Source organism: Suncus etruscus, chromosome 3 (assembly GCF_024139225.1).
Source record: "Suncus etruscus isolate mSunEtr1 chromosome 3, mSunEtr1.pri.cur, whole genome shotgun sequence".
In the NCBI taxonomy this organism is placed as follows: Eukaryota; Metazoa; Chordata; class Mammalia; order Eulipotyphla; family Soricidae; genus Suncus; species Suncus etruscus.
In genome coordinates, this window is record NC_064850.1 from 72,338,454 (window position 1) to 72,360,309 (window position 21,856).

General features: G+C 45.7%; 1 protein-coding gene across 2 annotated transcripts in view; it reads left to right on the forward strand.

The window, feature by feature from the left end:
* The first annotated feature begins 3,226 nt into the window (after positions 1–3,226).
* Positions 3,227–21,856, forward strand: part of TLE1 (TLE family member 1, transcriptional corepressor) — a 105,752-nt gene continuing 87,122 nt past the window's right edge. Inside the window, exons 1-4 of one of the 2 annotated variants that reach the window (XM_049770569.1) lie at positions 3,227–3,386; positions 4,226–4,326; positions 6,236–6,299; positions 6,410–6,454. In XM_049770569.1, the coding sequence (XP_049626526.1) occupies positions 3,363–3,386; positions 4,226–4,326; positions 6,236–6,299; positions 6,410–6,454 (234 nt within the window). In that variant the 5' untranslated portion in view covers positions 3,227–3,362. The remainder of the gene's footprint in view (positions 3,387–4,225; positions 4,327–6,235; positions 6,300–6,409; positions 6,455–21,856) is intronic. The other variant, XM_049770570.1, reaches the window with a different exon arrangement.

The window sequence follows — 21,856 nt, forward strand, 5'->3', positions numbered from 1 at the left end:
CAATGCTACAAGGCCAACTTGTTTAAGGATTTACTATGACTGTGTAGAAATTGGCTAAAAGAGTTCCTTTACATTTCCATTTATAGTTATATTTGGAACTGATGCAGTAAAACACAAATCAATTATCATACATATTTTTGCAACAACTCCAACAGCGAATGTAATATGTAAGATAATTCTTTTCACAGTTCAAGGTCTCTGCAAAAGCAAATCTTTGAACAAGAATGCCTCTCCATAGTCTTTTTGTTTTTTAACATTATTTATTTATTATTTATTTTGGTTTTTGGGCCACACCCGACGACGTTCAGGGCTCTGTGCTCAGAAATCGCTCCTGGAGGGCTCCGGGGACTATATGAGATACTGAGGATTGAACGTGGGTCCCTCCAGGGTCTTCCGCGTGCAAGGCAAATACCCCTACGGATGTGCCATTGCTCCAGCCCCTAAATAAGTCATTTTAAAGTATAATAATGGGAAGGTAGAGGCTATAAATAGCAAAAAATTCGTTAAATTGCTTTAGATACAAGATGTTCGTCAAAACGTCCTCGTTACTCTTTCGCTTAAGCAGCATTATTCACCCACCGATTATGTTGGAAATAGCTCCACTGCACTGTTGTTTAAAACACACACACACACACACACACACACACACACACATACACACACACACACATACACACACACACACGCATTAATATCGAATGTTTTCTACTACATAGTACATCTGGAGAAAAACAAAACAAAAACTGAAGTCTGACACATTATACCCCATTTATGGTAAGTCTCCCAAATCCTTTCAGTCAAGTTCCACCTCCAAAGAATTTCAGCTGTGCCATTTACTCCTTCCTTCCTCCACGCTTCTTAAAACTCAGCCCCAGGGAGTAGCCCCGAAGTAGGAGTGTGGGGGTGGGCCGGGCAGGTTTTGTCAGGTCTCACAGACGTATGGGCCATTGTCTCCCTTTATTTCCAAAACCTGGAACCCGAACCCAATTCGTAGTCCCTCAGATCCAGAGGTGCATGAAAGTCTCCACTTCATCACCGAGCCAGGACTTTAAAGCAGTCCTTGAGACAAGGCGCCGCAGACGAAAACATCACCTCTGCGACTGGGGCACGGGTCCCTGGGCAAGTGTGTTCTCCCCAAACGAAGGCAGCAGGACTTAAGACCTGCCAAGCGTCTGCAAATGCACCGATCAAGCCCAAAGTCCTGCACAGCCCTGGATACACCCAGAGTGTGCGAGCACTAAAAGGGACTCTGCTTCCCACTCGACGGCCTATCACTGGCCCATTTACACGCTTCCAACAAAAATACACAGCCCCTTCCTTTGCCAGCATTCACAAAAATGTAGCTCAAGGAAAAAAAAAACCCCACCTCGGAGGATCTGTAATCTTTGAATATATTTCCAAAAGATTAACATCCAACCCTGGGGTCGACACCCATTGAACGTGACTACCTGTGCGTTCAACTGTTCGCTACCCAAAGTCCTCTTTCTCCCCCCGGAAAACATGACGCGGCCCCGTCAGCGTGACTTTTCCAAGGAGGATTTTCAGAGAAAAGAGAAAAAGTGAACAAGTGGCAAAGATTTTTTTTTTGTGAGTGCAAACTCCAGCCCCCAATAGCTTCGGCGGCGGCGGCGGCAGCAGCAGCAGCAGCAGCAGCAGCAGCAACAGCAGAATCGCCGGCGCCTCCATCCATCCAGCTCGCGCGCGCCCTCGTCCTCCGCCCCACGTTACTTTGATTGACGGGGCCCGGGCCCCCGCAGCTCTCCTTCCCACCGACCTTCCCATCCCAGGTGCCAATCTCCACGTCTAGTCGCTTCCTATTGGTCGATCGCGGCTTCTCCCCCTCCCTCCTCCCCCCAGGCTCCTCCAGGAACGGAGCCACGTCCAGCTCCGGGAGGACGCGGCTAGCCTTAGAGAAGATGGGTTGATGGGGGGGTGGGAGGGTCTGGGCGGGGAGACGGAGTGGGAGAGGAGAGGAGGCGGGGAGGGCGGGACCAGAGCTGAGCTGAGGACGCGGCTAATGGTTGAGCGGCGGCGTGACGTCAACACCCCACGTTGGGTTCCGAGCTCGCGATTGGCTGGCGCGGACCCCCCCCCCCCCGCTCCCACCGGCCTGGTCCACGTCCCCGCCGGCTCGGCTCGGCTCGGCGCTCTCCCGGCCCTCCGCCCGCCAGCGCGCGGGGCTGGGCTGGGCTGGGCGGGGCCGGCGCTGGTTCGCTCGGGAGTGTGAAACCGCGTGTTAATGTAACCGGCGCGAGCGAGTGAGCGAGCGGCGCGGGCGGCGGCGGCGGCAGTGGTGGCTGCAGGAGCAGCAGCAGCAGCAGCGGTGGCGGCGGGCACCGTTGCGGGGCCCCCGAGGCCACCGACTGCGCCTTCCACCCCCGTTCTCGCCCGCGCGTCCATCCGGATCCCCGCTCAGCCGCCGCCGTCGCCGTGACCACTCCGGGACTCGCCCACCGACTTTGCCCGCCGAGGCTGCGAGAGAGCGGCGGGGCGCACGCTGGCACGGTCGTGAGCGAACTTGGCGGCTGGGAGACGGGCCGGAGCTTCCCCTCCGCCCGAGCGCTCGGGGTCCCGGAGCTCGGATGCGCCCGGGGCGCGCGGAGGAGCCGTAAAAAAGCCCCGGCTGGCCCGGAGGAGGAGGAGGGTTGGTGCCAACGCCGAGAGCTGGCCGGGCCGGGCCGGGCCGAGCCGAGCTGCAAAGCGGGGCGCGCCCTCAGCACTTTCCCCGCTCCGTCTCGGAGTCCGCCCGCCCGCCCGCCCGCCCGGCGTGGAGCTTCCGCCGCGGCTCCAGACCTCGCGCCCCGCCGACGCCGGCGACCCCGGGAGCCGCTCGCGACGTCTCCGGGCTTGGGCTTGAGCCGAGCTGAGGGCGTCGCGCCACCTGTCCGTGTCCGCGATCGCCTGCGCGGGGGCGCCGCCGGGACGACCCTCGGAGGAGGCCGACGACGGGAGCCTGGCCCGGGACGGGAGCAGCCTCGCCGCGCCTGCCGATCGCCCGGGGGAAGCTCGACCGGCGCTGCCCCGTCTTCCCACGCCCTTTGCTCGGAGCCGGCGCGGGCCCGCCCGGAGTCTTGGAACGCAGCAGCAGCAGCAGCGGCAGCCCCGCACCCTCCCGGGCGTCGCGCAGTCGTGGGTGTCGTCGCCGGGCCCAGGCGCCCCGCGATGTGGCCCTGAGTCGGGGAGCCCGCAGCGGCAGCGGCAGCGGCGTGGCCACGGCTGGGGCACCCTCCGGAGCGTGGCCGCGGGCGCGTCCCCCACTCGGGCTCGGCCTCGCCGCCGCGTCGGTCCCGGCGGGGTTCAAGTTGCTAGTTGAGAGCGGAATTGAATTTCCCGGCCACGGAGCCGCGGCCGCCGCCGGAGTGATGTTCCCGCAGAGCCGGCACCCGGTGAGGAAGGAAGGAAGGAAGGAGGGAAGGAAGGAAGAAAGAAAGAAAGGGAAGGCAGGCGCCGTCGGGGGACCCTGGGTCGGGGCGGTCGAAGTCTGCGCAGAGGGGACACGGGTGTGTGTGTGTCGGGGGGAATCCCCCCTCACATGCCCGGGCTGGAAGTTGGGGGGAGCGGCTGGAAGTCGTGGGAGAACCCCGTTCCCTTCCCCTCCACTCGACGTCTAGACTGGGAGGGTGGAATCCCCCGGGGCCTTGGAGGTGTTCGCTCCTTGCCTTGGCAGACGCCCCAGTCCTCGAGGCGGGCAGGACGCCCCTCTTTTGTTTCCCCCTGTCTCGCCTATTTACATGTCAAAGCAGCCCCCCTACTCGGGCGCTGCTGGAGGTGGCCCGGGCGACTATGGGAACGAGAAGTGGGGGGTTGTTATTTTTCTTTCCCTGTCCCCGGGTCATTGTCGCGGGCTCGCCCCCCCCCAATCTCTGAGAGGGGGTTGGGAAGGGAGCGACAGCGTTGACGATTCTGGAGCAAGTCAGTCCGGGAGAACCCCCCCCCCCCCATCCCCGGGGGACTGTGGTCTAGTGACCCGGGGACACTTCCCCGCCTCCAAAGCCAAGGAGGGGGGTCGCTGGATGTGGGTCCCCTCCTCCTCTCCGTCCCCCACCCCAAGTGAGACCGACGCAGATTCGGTTCGGGAATTGATTTGGCGCCTCCACAAACTTTTACGTTTTGTTTGTGCCCTCACCCATTCTCCTGCCCCTTGGGTTTGGTGTTTGCTCTATCCACCCCCCCCACCCCAACCCACCCCCCAACCTCTTCTTCCTGCCTTGATTGGCCCCCCCAGACGCCGCACCAGGCTGCTGGCCAGCCTTTCAAGTTCACCATCCCGGAGTCCCTGGACCGGATCAAGGAAGAATTCCAATTCCTGCAGGCGCAATATCACAGGTGCGTGTCCTGTCTACTTGGAGGGGGTCATTCGCACCCCCCCCCCCCAATCGACCAGACCCTGTGGTGGCTGGTGGCGACTGTATTGAATACTTGCGTCCAGGCGGTGGCGTGTGGAGTCTCGTTTAAGACCTGTCACTCACTGTACCCCCTTTCCTGGCTCATCCCGGGTCAGCTTCTTGTCTCCTCCTCTTCCTCCTCCCCGTTGTTGCGCTGGCCCGTTGGCGGTTGTGGCCGGGAATCTTTCTCTTGTATTTGGTGGTTGCATGAGAACCGTCAATATTTGCGCTTCGTTTATTTATTTTGCAACAGGCTGAGCTGAACCTTTGCTTCAATCGATGCCCCTACCCCCTCAAGCCAGCCCTGGAGTGCGGGCTCCGGGCTCCGGGAGGCCAGGCCTGTGTTGAAATCTCTTGACTTGGGTTGTTGAGGCAAAGTCCATTCTGGAGAGTTTTGGCTGGCATAGGTCATTGGTCGTGCTCAGGGACTTGGATGCTGGATATGGGAAAGCTTCCTACTTAGGAATCTCCTGGCTTGCTTTGGAGTCTCATTATTGGTCATCCGTTTAGTTTCTTTTTAGAAAGATTGGTGAAAACTGTTTGTCGTGCACCTGTTCTTTCTAGTGAACTTTCCAGTAGTATTAGCGAATCCCCTCGTGCCATTGAAATTTTAGCTTATCAGAGGTAAGAAATAACGAATTTCTTGATGTTGAATGTGCTTCACTTGAAATGAACTAGGCACATGTTTGGGTGTGAATCTTATTTTTTTTTTTTTGAGGCTTTGCTGGATAATGACCTTTCCTCTGCTTGGAGATAATAATCTTTGGAACTGGAGGTAGGTGTTCCTGGCCCACATCTGTTTACCAAGGAGGACTTTTAGCCACTTGATTGCTTTAGTTACTTAATATATTTTGGCTGGCCCTTAAGAACCAGAGTTTTACAAAGGGACCGTCAAAATTAAATCTGTAACTTTACAGGTACCGTTTTGAAACCTAGACATTGTTTGGATTGGCAAAGATGGCACGGAGGTGCCTGAGACTGGAGATGGTGCAAAGGTCATATTTCTGTGGCTTTCAGAGAAGCAAACTTTGTTGCAGGTTTGTAGGAGTAAAAATATCCCGAGAAATCAGGCTTTTGGATAGATTTTTATTTTGTAGAGAAGACACCCTGCCATGGTCAGAGGTTACTCTAGATTCTGCACTCAGGAATCAGTCCTGGAAGTGCTGGGAGTGGGCCGGACAGGGCACAGGAGGACAACACACGATCATATGAGATGCTGTTCATTTGGCCACATGCATGGCAAGTGCTCTTCCCACTGTACTATCTCTCTGGCCCTTATCCAATAGAGAGGTGTGTGTGTGTGTGTGTGTGTGTGTGTGTGTGTGTCTGTGTGTATATGTGGTTTGTATATGGGGGTCTTTGTGGTGTCTTGGGGTGTGGATATGGGGGACTTCAAAGCAACTATATCCAATAGAGGTGTGTGTGTGTGTGTGTGTGTGTGTGTGTGTGTGGTTTGTATATGGGGGTCTTTGTGGTGTCTTGGGGTGTGAATATGGGGAACTTCAAAGCAACTATCCCAGCTCCTTGCCCTAGGGAATTGCTCTTGGTGGTACACGGAATCCTGAGTCATGAACCCAGACTCCCAGTAAATTGGCATCAGCCATAGGTGTCCTCCCAGCAAGTTTTTGACAAAAGATTTTCTTCTTGGTAGAATGGATTCTGTGCATACTATTCATTCTGTTTCTTTTTCCTATAAACAACATGGACAAAGCTTTTGGGGTTTTACCTAGATAGTTTATAGGATTTTCCAAATTAGTTGGGGGTTTTTTCCTTGAAGTGCAAATATGCAAGGCAGATGTTAAAACAAGTGACATAATGTTTACATTAAGTTCCCTGTTTTGTTTTTGTAGCCTTAAATTGGAATGTGAGAAACTGGCAAGTGAAAAAACAGAAATGCAGAGGCACTATGTGATGGTAGGTATCAAAGATGAGAAGTTTTCCTTTTAATTTTAATTAGTAGTAAATGTTCTTAACTTACACTACCCGAGTTAATGAAGTGCTTCATTCTGTTTTTCTTCTGACAGTATTACGAAATGTCATATGGATTAAACATTGAAATGCATAAACAGGTAAGTTTTTCTTATGAAATGAGAAATTACTTTGATTTAGAATGCTGACTTTGTCTTTAGAAGTGGTGGAGGAAGGATTTGCTTGCCTTTTTTCTGTCTTGGTTTTTTTTCCCTATGAATAAAGGATTTTCTTTAACAAGCATTGTTCTTTAACTTTATAGAGTGTTTAGAGGTGGTATGAGAAGGATTTTGAAAGTATAAACTAGTTGGTTTATAGATAGGAATTGAGACCTGAACTTGACTTTCTGCTAGATCGATTGATTCTCCATAGGCGATACATAACTTCATACATACACATACATGCACAGGAGATACATACTTCATAACTTCCTGAAGTTAAGAACTTTAAAGTTAATTTTGGGCCTTCGGGCCTCACTCATGTATGGCAAATGTTTTGTTACGTCCTCAGTCCCTTAGAATAGCTGATGTTTTGTGCTGGTTTGGAAAGAAGTGTGGACTGACCTCTTGAAGGAGAAAGTTTATTCTGGCATTTCTTGAATTAAATTTAAGAAGAGGTATATGAGTAACTGCGGAGATCTCTGTTTTAGAGTTGCATAAAGCAACTCTCGGGCTTGCTGGCTTATTATAAATGTCTTGAGTAATTTCTCAGTTGATGCTAGTTGGGAGGTGAAAAAAAAGCATCCTTTTTATGGCCACAGCATATGTTGAGAGTTGCTTCAGTTCTAGTGGCTTTAAAAGCATGAAAAGATTAGTGACTGGAAAGCTCCAGCTATGACTATGAGTTTGCAAGTTCCCATAAAATTCACACTTATGGCTACTATAATAGTGTATAAAAAGAGTATTGAACTGGAACAAGGCACTAAGGACCTCATAAGAGAAGAAAAGCTAAATGATTGCTCAGCCCAAAGGACCCTCAATTGAGTAGTCATTGTCTGCCAAAGAAAGCATTAATGGCAGAGTGTAAGTATTCTGGAGATATGCTGACATTCACTTTTTCATCAAGACGCTGGTACAATAAGTCTTTTAGAAATCGATTGCCTCTTAAAAATTATCATCAGATGAAGTTGCACAGTTGGACACGTTTCAAAGTGCAACAATACAGTTCTTACTTGATGTATATGTGCTATTTCATCCCAATCCCTTGTTCATTAATTTAAAGAGCATGGCTGACCGGCAGGGGCACAGTGGAGAAATTGATTAGTTCAGCCTTTAGATCTTCCCTATATTCAAAGACTTTCAATAAACTCGTGTGTTTTAGAGTTGATTTCTGCTTTTGCACTCTTTCGATTTTTTAATTTGTCTTAACTTTCATAGTGTTAAGTTATATCATGTTTATTGGGTCTGTTCTCAGATATGGATTTGAAAAGAGATCCTTAAGTTCAGGGCCTTTCATTAATAACCTGATTTTATTTTTTAAAATCTTTGCAGAGTTGGCAGCCTAGCTTAGATTGGGTTTTTGTGCCTTCATTTTTGTGTGTGTTGAAATGGCTTGTGCCTGATTGAGGCAATTGTAACTAGTTAGTAATTGGACTGCAAAGTACCAGGTCATTTAAATGAATTATGCAGATTAACTCTTTTAGGAGGTCTGGCCCACCTAAATGCCCTACAGGCACATTTTTTTGCTTGTATTAAGTAAGTACTCTGGAAAATGGGAGACTTGGTTTTTTTTGGGGGTGGGGTGGGGCTTTAACGCAACAGAACTTACTAAGTTTTACAAGTGAAAAAAACCTCACCTCTTTGGAAGTTTAATGTTGTGGGCTTTATTGGGGGAGCTGAAGAAGGGGTGTAATTCTCCTGGGCTCCTCTAGCCTACCTGGTAGAAGTGACCTCTTTATTCTATAGAAAGGAGGAAGCAGGAATGAGGAGGGTCAGGAATCCCCCTGGTTTGAAAATGGTTTCCTAATGAATTTCTGTGCTCCAAAGAGCAGTTGTGAGTATATCTTGTCCATCTATGAGCTGGTATACATTAATAATATGCCACATATAATTGGCTCCGTAATTTAAAAAAGATGAAAAGCTGAGAGACACAGTGTCTTTCCTAGTCAGGCATTAAGCCCCCTGAAATTTAGTTTATATTGTAAACGCTGACAGACCCTTAACTAGAGTGATGTGCAAAGCTGCGTTGTAATTCAGTGGAAAGTGGCCTTACATTTGAAAAACATCCTTCTGAATGTCACACATTAATAATAAGTTCTGAGGAGGCATTTGGTGCAGCTAGTAATCATAATTCTTATTAAAACTGGTGACGTCTGGCCCCCAGGGTGTAGCCAGGCTCAAATTGATGCTTTTTGCCGCCTGATCACCAGCATGGCCTAAGTGCTCATTATATTGTAGAGAGGCCTTTGGAGCTCTCATTAGATTTGACAGGAATTCTCTCTAGGGGGAAACTGGGCATTAGCAAGACTCCTGACAGGCTGAAATTAGTCCTGCTTTATGGCTTATAACCAAATGCTAGCAAGACGGCATCAGGGGACACGAAAAATTGTCATTTCTGACAACATCTTTGTTACTAAGGGGAAAAAAAAAAGTCCAGTGATGGGGAAACTTTGCTCAGAGAGAGAGCTTGAATGTTAAGATTTCTTTCTGGTGTATGACCTCTCTTTCTTCCCACCTTTCAGCGAGTTTGTCTTGTGTGGAAAAAATGGGTTCTAGAGATTTTAGGACGATCTAACCACCTGCTTCTCAAGTCTGGAAGCTGGAATGTAGCAGTGTGTCTAAATGAAGACTGGTATAATTGTGGTTTCCTGACTTGGTCTGGCGCCCACAGACCCTGTTTATGTTGTGTCAACACTTCCTGAGAGGCCTTCCCCTTACTTTTTTTCCTTTTCATTTGAGGCTGGTTACTGAGGTCAGTGGAATGGAGAATAGCAGTGCTATTTAATGCTACTTGCGAGCATAAACACGATTTTTTTCTGAGCTGTTCCTGGATCTCTGTTTATAGATAGGAAACTCTAAATATCTATGTAAGAGATAAGGAGGCATATTAAAAATTGAGGCACATAAGGTATGTTAAGAAACAGCTTACTGTTTGTTAGTCTTCTATGTAAAGGGGATGTGTGCTTGGTATATTTGGCAGTGTGATCTTCATGAAGTTTATTTTCCTCTCATGCGGCCTGACATTACATCATTTGATATTTTGGGACAAGAGGGACTGTAAATATATAGACATAAGCCTTATTTACTTCGTTTGTATGTCTTTTTAGCACGCCGATGAAGACAGGCTTGAAGTTGTCATTAGTGACTTGAATTTGTATAGCACTTAACTTAAAGGGATCCATTTTACTCCCTGAAGTAGATTGGATAGGTGTTTGGCTCTGCAACTGTGAGTAGTTGTGTCATCTGAGTGTGGAATTTGGGGCTTAGCATCTGTGGAAAGCTCAAGTTTGGGCCACCTGATCTCATGGCTGCTTTCCTGTACCCACCCAACTGCAGGTAGGATGAGGTCAGTGGTGGAACCACTGTTGACTGTGGTACTTTCAAGTGCAGGTCTTCATAGTGGAGCAGTGTGCGCTCTTCTTGCCCTCTGTGCTATGTCATTGGAACTAGCTGTGTGTTCTGCAGACAAACATTTCCAATCTGAGTAATCTGTGGGGGAAGCCCTGCCACTAGCAGGTAGGAAATGGTTAGAGCCATCTGGACCACATGCTATAGATGTAAATAACATTGAAGAAGCAAAAGGAGTAAGACCTGTTGTGGACACTCCTGCTGAGCTCCCTCAGCTCAGCTGCTCTTCCCTTGCATAGCAGGGAGTGGGTTAAATGAGGAAGCATTCACAAATGAATGAAAGGGTAGACTTGGGAAGAAAAATCATAAACGCATTGGGGTCCGAAGGAGAGGAGAGACGAGTTTCTCAGGTTCATACATGTTTGAGACTGAAATGACAGTTTATGTTGTGTGCATTCCTTTCTTTTTAAAAATGACTTCTGTAGTCAGCAAGATAAGACAGTAGCAGGAGGTATTCAACCTGGGTTTTATCCCTGTCACCTTGTGATCTCTACTGGAATTATTTGTATGTGTAGTCTTAGGAGTATCTCCTGAACACAGTCAGTTGTGGTCCAAAAACAAAATAACTTTCATTAATAGTGTTTTCTAACTGTTTATGTAGAGTGGTTATATACGTTTTTATTTAGAAATCTAGGGATTTATCTCTAGGTTAATTCCTTAAATGTAACTTCCTCATTTACTATTTGATTTACTATTTGTTTTTACCCCCCCCCCCCCCTTCTCTTTTTCTGTCTATTGGTTTTACTTTGAGAAAAAAAATTTTTTTTTTTGTTTTTTTGTTTTTTGGGCCACTCCCGTTTGACGCTCAGGGGTTACTCCTGGCTATGCACTCAGAAATCGCTCCTGGCTTGGGGGGACCATATGGGACACCGGGGGATCGAACCGCGGTCCCTCCTACGCTAGCGCTTGCAAGGCAGACACCTTACCTCTAGCGCCACCTTCCTGGCCCCAAGAAAAAATTTTTTTTTGACATCTGAATCCCCCCCCCCCCCCTTTTATTTTTGTTTTTGGGCCACATATGGCTGGACCTAGGGTTTACTCCTGGCCTTGTGCTCAGCAATTACTCCTGGTAGACTCAGGGACCATAAGGATGCCATGGATTGAATCCGGGTTGTCTGTGTGCAGGACAAACGCCTTCTCTGCTGTGCTATCACTTCAGCCCAGAAGTCTGAATTTCTTAATGGGAAATGTGTCCAGGCACTTAGCGATAAGCCTCACCAGGTGTTAGTCACCTTGTACCTCAAAGAGGGCAGCTGTCATCGAGATCCCAGTGGACCCTGACTTCAGTGCTGCCAGTCAGGCCTGTCCTTCACAGGCGTGAGTGAAAAGAGATAAAACTCCTTGTGTGTGTCTGTGTATAGCAGGCTGACTGCATGTTCTTGAGTGCTCACCTTCCTTGCCCTTTCTTGCAGTTGAATTAGTGACCTATTTTTTTTTTAGGATTTGGAATAGAGATTGAGGCCAGGGAGGCACTTTGCCTTAGACAATGTTGGATGTTAAGTGGGCACCTATAAAGTTAAGTGTTCAAGGTAAATATTTTGCGTTTTGTTTTTTGGGCCATAGTTGGCAATGTTCAGGCCTTATTCCTGCCTTTACACTCAGGGATCACTCCTCAGGGAGCCATCTGAGGTTCCCAGTGTCAATACTATTGCCCAGCCCACTCAAAATAAGGATTTCAAAAATTTATATTGAATGCTCCAGACTTCACAAGGGCTATGATACCAATTTTATTTAAAGACAGGATCTGTTAGGACTGGGAATAGGATGCAGTAGGACAGAGTAACAGGTGCATGGCAGGCCAGATTATCTCTCATCTTACCCTTTTTTTTTTTAGCTTTAGATGAGAGATGGTGGGGACCCCTAAGCTGGGCTCACTGGCCCCTAGCCTCCTTACACGGTGGTGACATTGATGGTTTTTTTTTTTTGGATTTGAGTTCAATCCATTTTGGTTTTCTGAACACCATCAAGGATCACTCCTGAATACAGAGATAGGAACAGTCCCTGAGCATCCCTGGATGTGAGCCCCCCGCCCCCACCAAAAAATACCCCCAGAAAACAAAAATAACCTAGTGCTGGAACCGTAGCACTGGAATATAGTGCTGGCCTTGCACATGGCTGATCCGGGTTCAATTCTCAGCATTCCATATCCCGAGCCGGATTAACTCCTGAACACTGCAGGGTGTGACACAAGCACTCCTTTCTCCCAGAGCTCCCTCAAATCCTCCACAACAAAAACCTCAAAAAAGAGGCATTAAGCAGGTATGCTCTGAAGGCTGACTCCTCAAGAGAGGAGCACTATACCTTGTTAGTATCTCTTGAGTTTCCTTAGGCCAGAGGACTTGAAGTTCATTCCAAATAATAATTATGATGAAACAGAAAGTCTCTCCCTTTACCTTATGTTCAAATAAAAATAAAAGAGTCATGAGTATTGGCTGCTGTTGTTGAATTTTATTTGGAGGTGTGTTTCACATCTAGTGGTGCTGAGGGGCTGCTTGCCACGCATAATTGAGCTGTGCTAGGGGAGGCCTAGCCACACTCTATCATGCCGTATGTCTAAGGTCCCTCTATTATTAAACTTTCAGCTGTCCAGAAGAGGATTAAATTAGAGGAAACCAAGATGCTTAAAGTGTTTATTGCCACCCCTCCTTCCTGTCCCTGTTGATTACTGCTACTTCTGATTTTGGTAAACCAGGGTTTACTCCTGGTTCTGTGTTCAGGGATCATTCCCAGTGGTACTTATGGGACCTTTTATATGGTACTGGGGCTTGAACCACATCAGCCTTGTGCAAGGCAATCATCTTACTCGCTCCACTATCTCTGGCTCCTGCTTCCAATTTTTGATTAAAATCTTCATAGCTAGTATATTTGACATAACATGATGAAAGTTTAGTATATTTTTTTGAGTTAACTTATTTGACCATTTTAGACATTTGTATCTTGAAAGTGTTCCTCATTAATAGAACCAGTAAATTCTCAGAAATATGCTGCGTAGTTGTATGGTTTTGAGCAAATAGTACTTTTAATTGTTAAGTTTGCAACATAAAGTCATAACTGAGAAAACAGTTTACTCACCCCCTTACTCACTTACCTCGGTATACATTTCAAGAGCTTTTCTTGAAGTGGTTTTTTTTTTTTTTTTTCCTGCACCCAAGGCTGAAATTTCTGCTCAAGGCTTATATTCCTGGTTCTGCAGTCAGGAATCACTCCTGGTGGGTTTGGTGGTGGGGAGAGGCATATGGATTGCGAGGGATAGAACCAAGAACAGCTACATGAGACACAAACGTAACCACTGTACTTTGAACTGGCTTTGTAGCTTACTTTTCACCATCAATATGTTAGCAGAAAAACAGCAGGGTAAAGGCTTATGGGGTCCAGATTAAAAACTGGCATGGAAAGTTTATGAGCTTCTGTTAGATGAATGAGTTTTCTGTCCAATACTGGATAAGTTTTTCTTTCTTTTTTTTTTATGTTTTGTTTTTGTTTTTTGGGTCACACCGGCAGTGCTCAGGGGTTACTCCTGGCTCTACGCTCAGAAATCGCCCCTAGCTTAGGAGGACCATATGGGACGCTGGGATTCGAACCACTATCCTTCTGCATGTGAGGCAAACGCCTTACCTCCATGCTATCTCGCTGGCTCCTGGATAAGTTTTTCAGGCTGGCAGTGAATTTTGTGCATACAGAAAGTAAATAGAATTGTATTTTCAGCTATTAACAGGTACAACTGATAATCAGTAAACATTCAGTGCTTATTAGTTACTGTATTCAGTTGTTTTGTTTTTAAACCACATCTTATGGTGCTCAGGGCTTAACTCACACTTAGATGCTGAGTGTTACCGTTAGTGTTAGATGCAGGGCTTCAGGGACTACCAGGGATCCTCATTGCAGGATTGATCCAGGGGTTTTGCTTGCAAAGCATGCACTCTAGCCTTCTGTGGTATCTCTACAGCCCAGGATCAGTTGTTTTTGAGAATGCAGGTACATTGGAGCTTGCATCTTAACTAGGTAGTTTGTTAAACTGCCGAAATAGAGTATTGGATTAAGTTAGACTATTGTTCAAAGGACTACAAAATCAGAATTTGTGCATCCTATTAAAGTTTGAATGTAGCTTGGCAGTTATTTACTTACCTATTTTTATTTTTTTAAATAAATGTTTCATTTTGTTAAGTGGAGGGGGATAGATGGGTATAGTTGGTTTCCTAGCCAGTGTTCAGGGGACACTCACGTCATTGTTTCGGGGATGATATGAAGTGTTGGAGATTGAACTGGGATTGCAGCCTGCAAGACAAGTGCTTTCATCCCTATGTTTTCTTCAGCCATTCTGTAGGCATCCAAAATAGAGGGGCAGAAAGAAAACATTTTGGCCAGTGGTACTCAAACATAGATCTTGGAATAGCCCCTAAGCACCACTGGTTGTGGCTCAAATTCCCCTTAGCCCTCATCCAAAGTTAGAAAAGGATTCATGTTCTCAGAACCTCATTGGCTTGTTTTTTGAGTTTCTTAGTATACTTGCATGCAGAGATTACTAGTATATTAACTGACCTATCTGCTCTCCTGAAACTTTAGCCCTGGGAAAGGAATATTAAGATGGCCAATACTTGGGGAAGGTGAGGTACCGTATTTTCCAGCATATAAGACGACCCCTAATTTTGCAGTTAAAACATAGGTTTAGGTCTATATTTGCTGTATCAGACAGAACGTTCCTGTGCTGCATGTGTTGCATGTGTTTCTGTGCTCATGTACCACAGTGAGCCAATCACAACAAGCAAAGGTTCAAAGGTTATACTGTAATAGACTTTCTCTCTGACTGGCTTTTTACAGTGTAGATTCTGGTCCAGAACATTGTCTAATTTGCATGCATAAAAGGCCTGCTTGGATTGGCTGAGTTAGAGAGGCGGTCCGAGCAGTCTTGCAGTGATTGGTGCAGGATCAAGTTGGAAAATTCGTTTTGTGGCAATATTCAGACAATTTTGGTTTAGCGGCATATTGAAACATTTTTCGGGATATACTTGGTGTATAAGACGACCCCTGATTTTCGGTTAACTTTTTTTGTTTCAAAAGTCATCTTACACGTCGGAAAATACGGTAGCTTGGAAGATTAGAGCATCTGTATGCGTCTGGCTTGTACAGGAGCCTGAGTTTGTCTTTTGGCCCTACATGGCATTTTGAGTGTTGTTAGGTTGAAGTGGTGGAACCCAAGAAAAGAGTGTGTGTGAGTACAAAGAGCATCAAAAGCTTCAGATCCTTTCTTGGATGCCCTTTTTGTTTGTTTTTGGGCCACCTGGTGGTGCTCAGGTCTTACTCCTGGCTCTGCTCAGGGATTACTCTTGGCAGTACTTTGGCATGCCAGTGGGTTACCAGGCAACAAACAGTGGTTAGTTCTATGCATGCCAGAGAAGCACCTCTTTTGTTTTTGTTTTTGGTCACATCTAATGGGCTCAGGGCTCAGAGAACATTTCAGGCAGGACTCAGAGGACCTATGTGGTATGTGGAAAGAACCAGGGGTTGGTTTCATGACCAATATCCTAACCTCTGTAAGGACCAATCTCTTAGGCTCTATAGTCTCCATAATGTCTGTTCTAATTCAGCTCTTGCCATTGTCAGTCTGTCATTCATAGATAAGTGTTTATCCAATACCAGTCTTCCTTAGCTGCTTTCCCCTTTTTCATGTTCTTAGCTGGATTTTTTAGAATCTAGTTAAGTGAGTGGATCTCCTTTATGTCTGAAATATTCCGTGCTTTTTTGTTTTTGCTGTAAAAAGTCCAGACTTTCCTTTGGTAAACATTCACATGGCCTTGCTCATTCTTCAGAGTTCTGTACAACTAATTGTCCTACCTGCCAGCAGTCCTGCCATTTAATATTTTGGTGGGATTTTTGGTCCCACCTAGCTGTGCTCAGTGGTTATTCTTGGCTCTGCCAGAGATCTCCCTTGTGCAAAACAAGTTTGTTAACACCTATACAATCTGGCCCCTACTTTTGCTTTTATTTTTTTGTAATAGGTTTTTTTTATGGGGAGGGGGTCCACACCGGGCAGCACTCAAGGGTTACTCCTGGCTCTACGCTCAGAAATCGATCCTGGCAGGCTTGGGGGACCATATGGGATGCCGGGATTTGAACCACCATTCTTTACCGTCTAAGGCAAATGCCCTACCGCTGTGCTATCTCTCCACCCCCTCCCCTTTTTAAATTTTATTTATTAATTAATTGGTCTTTGCGCCACACCAGACAGTGCTCAGGGCCACACCTGGCTCTGCACTCAGAAAAATCACCCCTGGCAGGCTGGGGGACCACATGGGATGCCTGGAATCGAACTGGGTCCTTCCCGGGTCTGCCGCAAGCTAGGCAAACACTCTACCGCTGTGCTATATCTCTGGCCCTTGTAATAGGGTTTTTCATATGACCACCTTCCCACCCCTTCCCTTTAAAATTTCTTTTGGGCCTGGGGCGGGAGAGATAGCATGGAGGTAGGGTATTGCCTTGCATGCAGGAGGATGGTGGTTCGAATCCCAGCATCCCATATGGTCCCTTGAGCCTGCCAGGAGCGATTTCTGAACGTAGAGCCAGGAGTAACCCCTGAGTGCAGCAGGGTATGACCCAAAAAACAAAAACAAAAAAAAAACAAAAAAAAGTTGGGGGGACACACTCAGTGATACTCAGGGTTTATTCCTAGCAGGTTTAAGGCTAACATTTGGAGTGCCAGGGATTGAATCTGAGTCAGCTGAGCTGTTCAAAGTAAAAGCCATACCAGCTATACTACGGCTTTGGCCTAATCATTGCTTCTTTACACCAGCCATGTTGCTGTCTACTTGAGTTCCCCTACCTCTAGAGATTTTCATTTAATGCTGTTAGAGATCACAGATTTCCTTTAGTAAAGATTGCACTTAATTTTTAGAGGGAATTGAATTTTATAATCATACTTTCATATTATCAATAAAAAAAAGGTTAAACATTTTCTGTGATCACATCCTTTTAATTTTGCCTTTTTATAGTCATGCATACATACTTTATGACCTAAATGTCTGGAGTTCATTAAAAAATTCAAGAGGCTGAAAAAGTTCATAGTAAAAGTTTTAGATCTAAAAGCAAACAAAAAATTTATGCTTCCAATGAATTTAATAGAGTAGTTGTTTGTTTGTAATGTTTGCTTTTGAGTGGTTGCTTGTGAGCTAGAGCTGCACTCAGTAGTTGCGATGGGCTCCTTCCAGAGTGGTCCAGAGGTGAATCCTGGTGTGTTGTTGAAGGAGCCTGGTGTGTGAGCAGGGTAAAGGAAGTTGGTGGTGATGGTTGAGAATTGAATTTGAATTCTACTTGGTGAGTTGTGTCCTCCAAACCTTTTATCTGTCTTCCTAGCCCTGGTTTTTTTTTAGGGGGTGGGGGGGTGGGAGGGTTTCTTTCTCCTTCCTTGCAGCCTCTTTTATGCAGTGGTTGATGTTTAGGTAAAAAGTAACATCTTTTGAGTAGAGGATTTTAGATTTATCTCAAGTTTTTGTCTTGGCCTTTAGTTCTTGGATTGCTAGATTATACATATTCTCTTGAACTTTCAGCCTCCTTTGTAACATTTTCCTCCTGGGGAGCTCTTTGTCATTTTGGTTCTTTTGTAATAGGTAATTCACTGCCTAAGGAGGCTAGCTTTTTCAGCCTGGAAGCCCATACTTAAGAAAAAGGTGCAGGACTCATTCTCGAAGCCCTCCTACCTTTTTTTCCTACCTTTTGGGTCTTTATAATGCACATTTGCGATGTGATTAGTATATTCATTGGCTCCAGCTGTTCAACCTTTGATTTGGAGGAAACCTTAGAGTGGGTTACCTGAAAAAAAAAAAAAAAAACCCAGAGATTTTGTACTCTGTGCTGGGGCAGTCACTGTGTGGGGAATTTCAGTTGGCTTCAGGTCCTGGATGTTGTAAGGGTATGAAGTACGGGAAGACAAAGCCTCTTTCAGAGCCCCACCCCAGGAAGGAGGCTGGCCTCCAGGAGTGTGGCCTTTGTCTCTTCTTGGCACCCTCTTGATGCCTTGAGCAAACAGCTGGACAGAGCCTCTTAGAAATAAGGTGACTGGCCAGTGTATTGACACACAGAGACACAATAGAAAACTGCATTAGGAGGCGATCCATTGGGATTTGCAGTAAATATATTACTGAACACAAGTGACTTGCCAATACTGCTTGTTTAGCAGTTTGCAAGGGCAATGGCAGTATAGATTTTTGAATTAGAAGGGAAGGGCTGTTCTTCCTCTGTGAGGGAACATCTAGTTGATGGCCAGGGAGAAAATTGATTTAGAGAACAGAATGCAGCTGCCTTTATTTGTGCCATCTTGAAAGGTTTCTGTGGATTAGGGAGTGGAAATAAAAAAGTTTGCTTCGTTTTAGGAAAGTGACTGAACGTCAATCTGCCCGAGTCCTGGTCTGATAGAGACTAAAGGATGGGCCACTAGTAACAGGGGCACGTTGGGACAGAAATCCAGTACTTGACAGTTGTTTCATTTGAACTCTTTAGGTTTCAGTAGTTTCTTGGGTTTATTACTGCTTTTATTTTTCTTAACTTTTGGGGGCCAAGCCTGGCAGTGTTCAGGGGCTATTTGTTCCTGGGAGGATTTGAATTTATTACTGTTAAATAAAGTCAGGTTATTTATTTGGGGCATTAGGATGAGCAATCCTAGGCCCCATCCTAGATCTTTCTAGAGCCTTTGTACTAGGTCCTGCATTTGATTCTGTGGAAGTATAATCATGCAGAGATACTCAGTGTTCCTCTCAAATAAGAAAATGGGCTCCCAGGCTAGGTGCTGACATCATGGTAGTGGAATTAGCAGATCTTCTGTAGGTTGGCTGTTGGTGACTTTCTGCCTGAGCCCTTAGAACTGGACTTTCTAGATTAAGCTCTTTTTCTGAGCCTATTTTTTTCCTCTGTAGATCTGAAAATTTTTTCTCATTATAATTTTATTTTAATGTACCTCACTAGGATCAGAATCATTTATCTTTGGGCTCAAATGGAAGCATTTTGGGCCTCCCAATTTAAAAAACCCTTATTGCCAGCCTCTTAGATTCTTATCTAAGGAATGAAAATAAATAACTTATTTAGACTAAGTAACAAACTGTCCTTGGAAGACTACAGCCTTAAGTAATTAAAGCATCTACACTGAAGGGGATTCATGCATTACCAAGAGAATTTGGTTTATTTGACTGAAGTGAGTCTTGGCAGAATACAAGAGGGGGGAGTCTTTCAGATATTTTTGTAGTCTTTTGTAATGGGAAAATGCAACATTGGGGCCAGAGCGATGGTGCAGCGGTAGGGCATTAGCCTTGCATGCAGCTGACCCAGGATGGACCTGGGTTCGATTCCCAGCTTCCCATATGGTCCCCCAAGCCAGGAGTGATTTCTGATCACTTAGCCAGGAGTAACCCCTGAGTGTCACCAGGTATGGCCCAAAAACACACACACACACAAAGGGAAAAAAAGAAAATGCAACCTTTATTTGAAAAGATATTTGATCCTTCTGAAAATTAAATGGTAACTGAAATTATAAAGTTAGCTTGTTACTTGATTGGAGAAAAAAAAGTCTGGACTCTAGATAAGGTTTAGTGGTATCCCCTCAAATTGAGGGGCCAGAGAGATAGTAAAGAATTTATGGCACTTGCCTTGCATGTGGTTGACCCCACCCCGGCTCTGCTCTGTTATTCCAAGCAGTCAGGAATAACCCCTCAGCCCTCCAAGGTCCTCAAAAACGTTTTGGTTGTGAAAACTTTGAAAGTGCTGTGTAATCTTAGAACAGTGTAACCGCTGCCTTCTCATTAGACTTCATGGACCTCATTTTTTTGTGTGTTGTTCCATGTGTATCTAATTACTTGGGTGCAATGATTTAGAGAAGAAAAAAATTCGTCATGGTGGGGTGAAGATCCATCCATAGGGATTGGAAATTGAGATGCAGGTGGCTGACTTTGTGTCTTTGTAAGAATTGGGGATAAAGACAGACCCAGTTCAGACCCATCCTGCCAGTACTTGCTTTTACACATGCTTATTAAAAGCTTGCCCTCCTGCTGACTTGGGTGTGCTGAGGAGTTCACATCATTACTGTCTCTGTGTTTAGCTTGAGAAGCAGCCCTGATGTCTCTAAGGAGAGCATCTAAGGGAAGCACAAGGTTCTTGACAACTCCCTCTGCCTGCCAGTTGGCCCAGGTTCCAGGGCCTTTTCCATTTGTAAGCTGGCTGGCTCTCTTACAGAGCCTGGGCTGTGAGCTCCTGCTGATGAAATCTCCTTGCACAGCTCCCAAGAAGATTGGAATTGGACCCCTGAAACGCATCCAACTTCTGTCCTTTTTAGCTGACCCAGGGCCAGAATCATACCACTAACTAAATAAGGCAACTGCTGACTTGAATTTTGTAGGAAATCTGTATTTGATAATTGAGTACTGTGGGTGCTATGATATTTGAATTAAATGATGAATAAGGAAATGTCAAATTTGACAATGCATTTCTCTAATGGGTATAGAGATTTTGTGGAACTGATTGTTTATAGCAAAGGGTATTCCTTCCTTCAACCTGCCTAATGTGTTAAGTATGGGTTAACCACCCAGAGAGCACTGGGCAAATGTGTCAGGGCACTGACTGCACTACTCTTTTTTTTGTCATGTTTCCAGCACATTTTTGTCACAGGTCAGATAGATATCGAAAAGCTGTGCCTTGCATTTCATTTGTTTTTGTTTTTCAGATTAGCTTTTGGAATTAACCTCCTCAGTTCCTTTCAACGTGCTGAAATTGCTTAAGGTTTGAACGGTCTGTTCAAATTGTACTAATTGTTGCTTCCCAAATTTGAGCAGGTTAACAGGGAAGGTGCTCTGAGGCAGACTTTGCATGGTGAGAATATTGGTATTGACACCATTTCTACTTCGGAGTATAGTTGGAGACTAGATCCTACTGTTAGTTGCATACTGGTAATATGGCTGTAAGAGGAGATGAATGTGGGTACTTTTCCAAGTCTATTACTCAGGAGGACTGTAAATTTGATTGGCTGTTACAATTCTAGCAGAATCATTCGATTTGAGAGCAATAGAAAGATAAGATATCCAATTACCCAAATGATTTGCAGGGTTAGCCAACGTTGTCATGGAGACCTGAGTTGGAACAAATTAAATTTTAAGCAATAAAATAATCTTAAAGCCCGTCTGGGAACAAGAAAATTTGGCAGTGGCACTTACCTGAATTGAATCTTAGCCTGACACGATGTTGTTTGACATTGATATACTGTGGGAGTCTAAACTTATGTATGGCACAACATGACTTTAAAAAAAGGTTGGTCAATGAGGAGAGTTTGTGTAAAGTCAGGAGATAGTGACATTTGTTTTCTGGTTTTACTTAGTAATCAGGCTCTGGGTTCACAGGAATAGTTTGTTCGCAAAGATTGAAATGCCTTAGTAATGCTTAAGCAGCATTAATTGAATACTTGAAAAAAAAGTCTTTGAGCAGCATGCAGTGTTTGGAAATGTGTGTGTGTGTGTGTGTGTGTGTGTGTGTGTGTGTGTGTGAGTGTATGTGCACAGATGCGGATGTGTGTGTGTGTGTGTGTGTGTGTCGTTGGGTGGGTGTGGAGGTGTAAGTGAGCATATATTTGCATGTACAAATAAGGAGATTTTGGCACATGTCCCTGCACTGCAGATGATCCTCTGTTTGTTAGAATTTCTGTTTTGCAGTTGCTTGCAGACTGGAGAATTGTATTGTAAACTTGAGCCAATGACCTAAAGCCCGAGGAAGCTCCAGTCTGAGGTTTAGAAGATTCTCTTTCCTTATTAATGTATTGTTTAACTGGTTCCTGGCTGTGCTGAGGATTTGAAAATAGCCATGTGGCCAAGAAGGAGGGAGGGCATTTTAGCAGCATGTCTATTAGACAGATGGAGATGAAAATTGGTCTGAGGTCAAGCCATTTGCAGCCTCCTCACAACCTTCGATTTT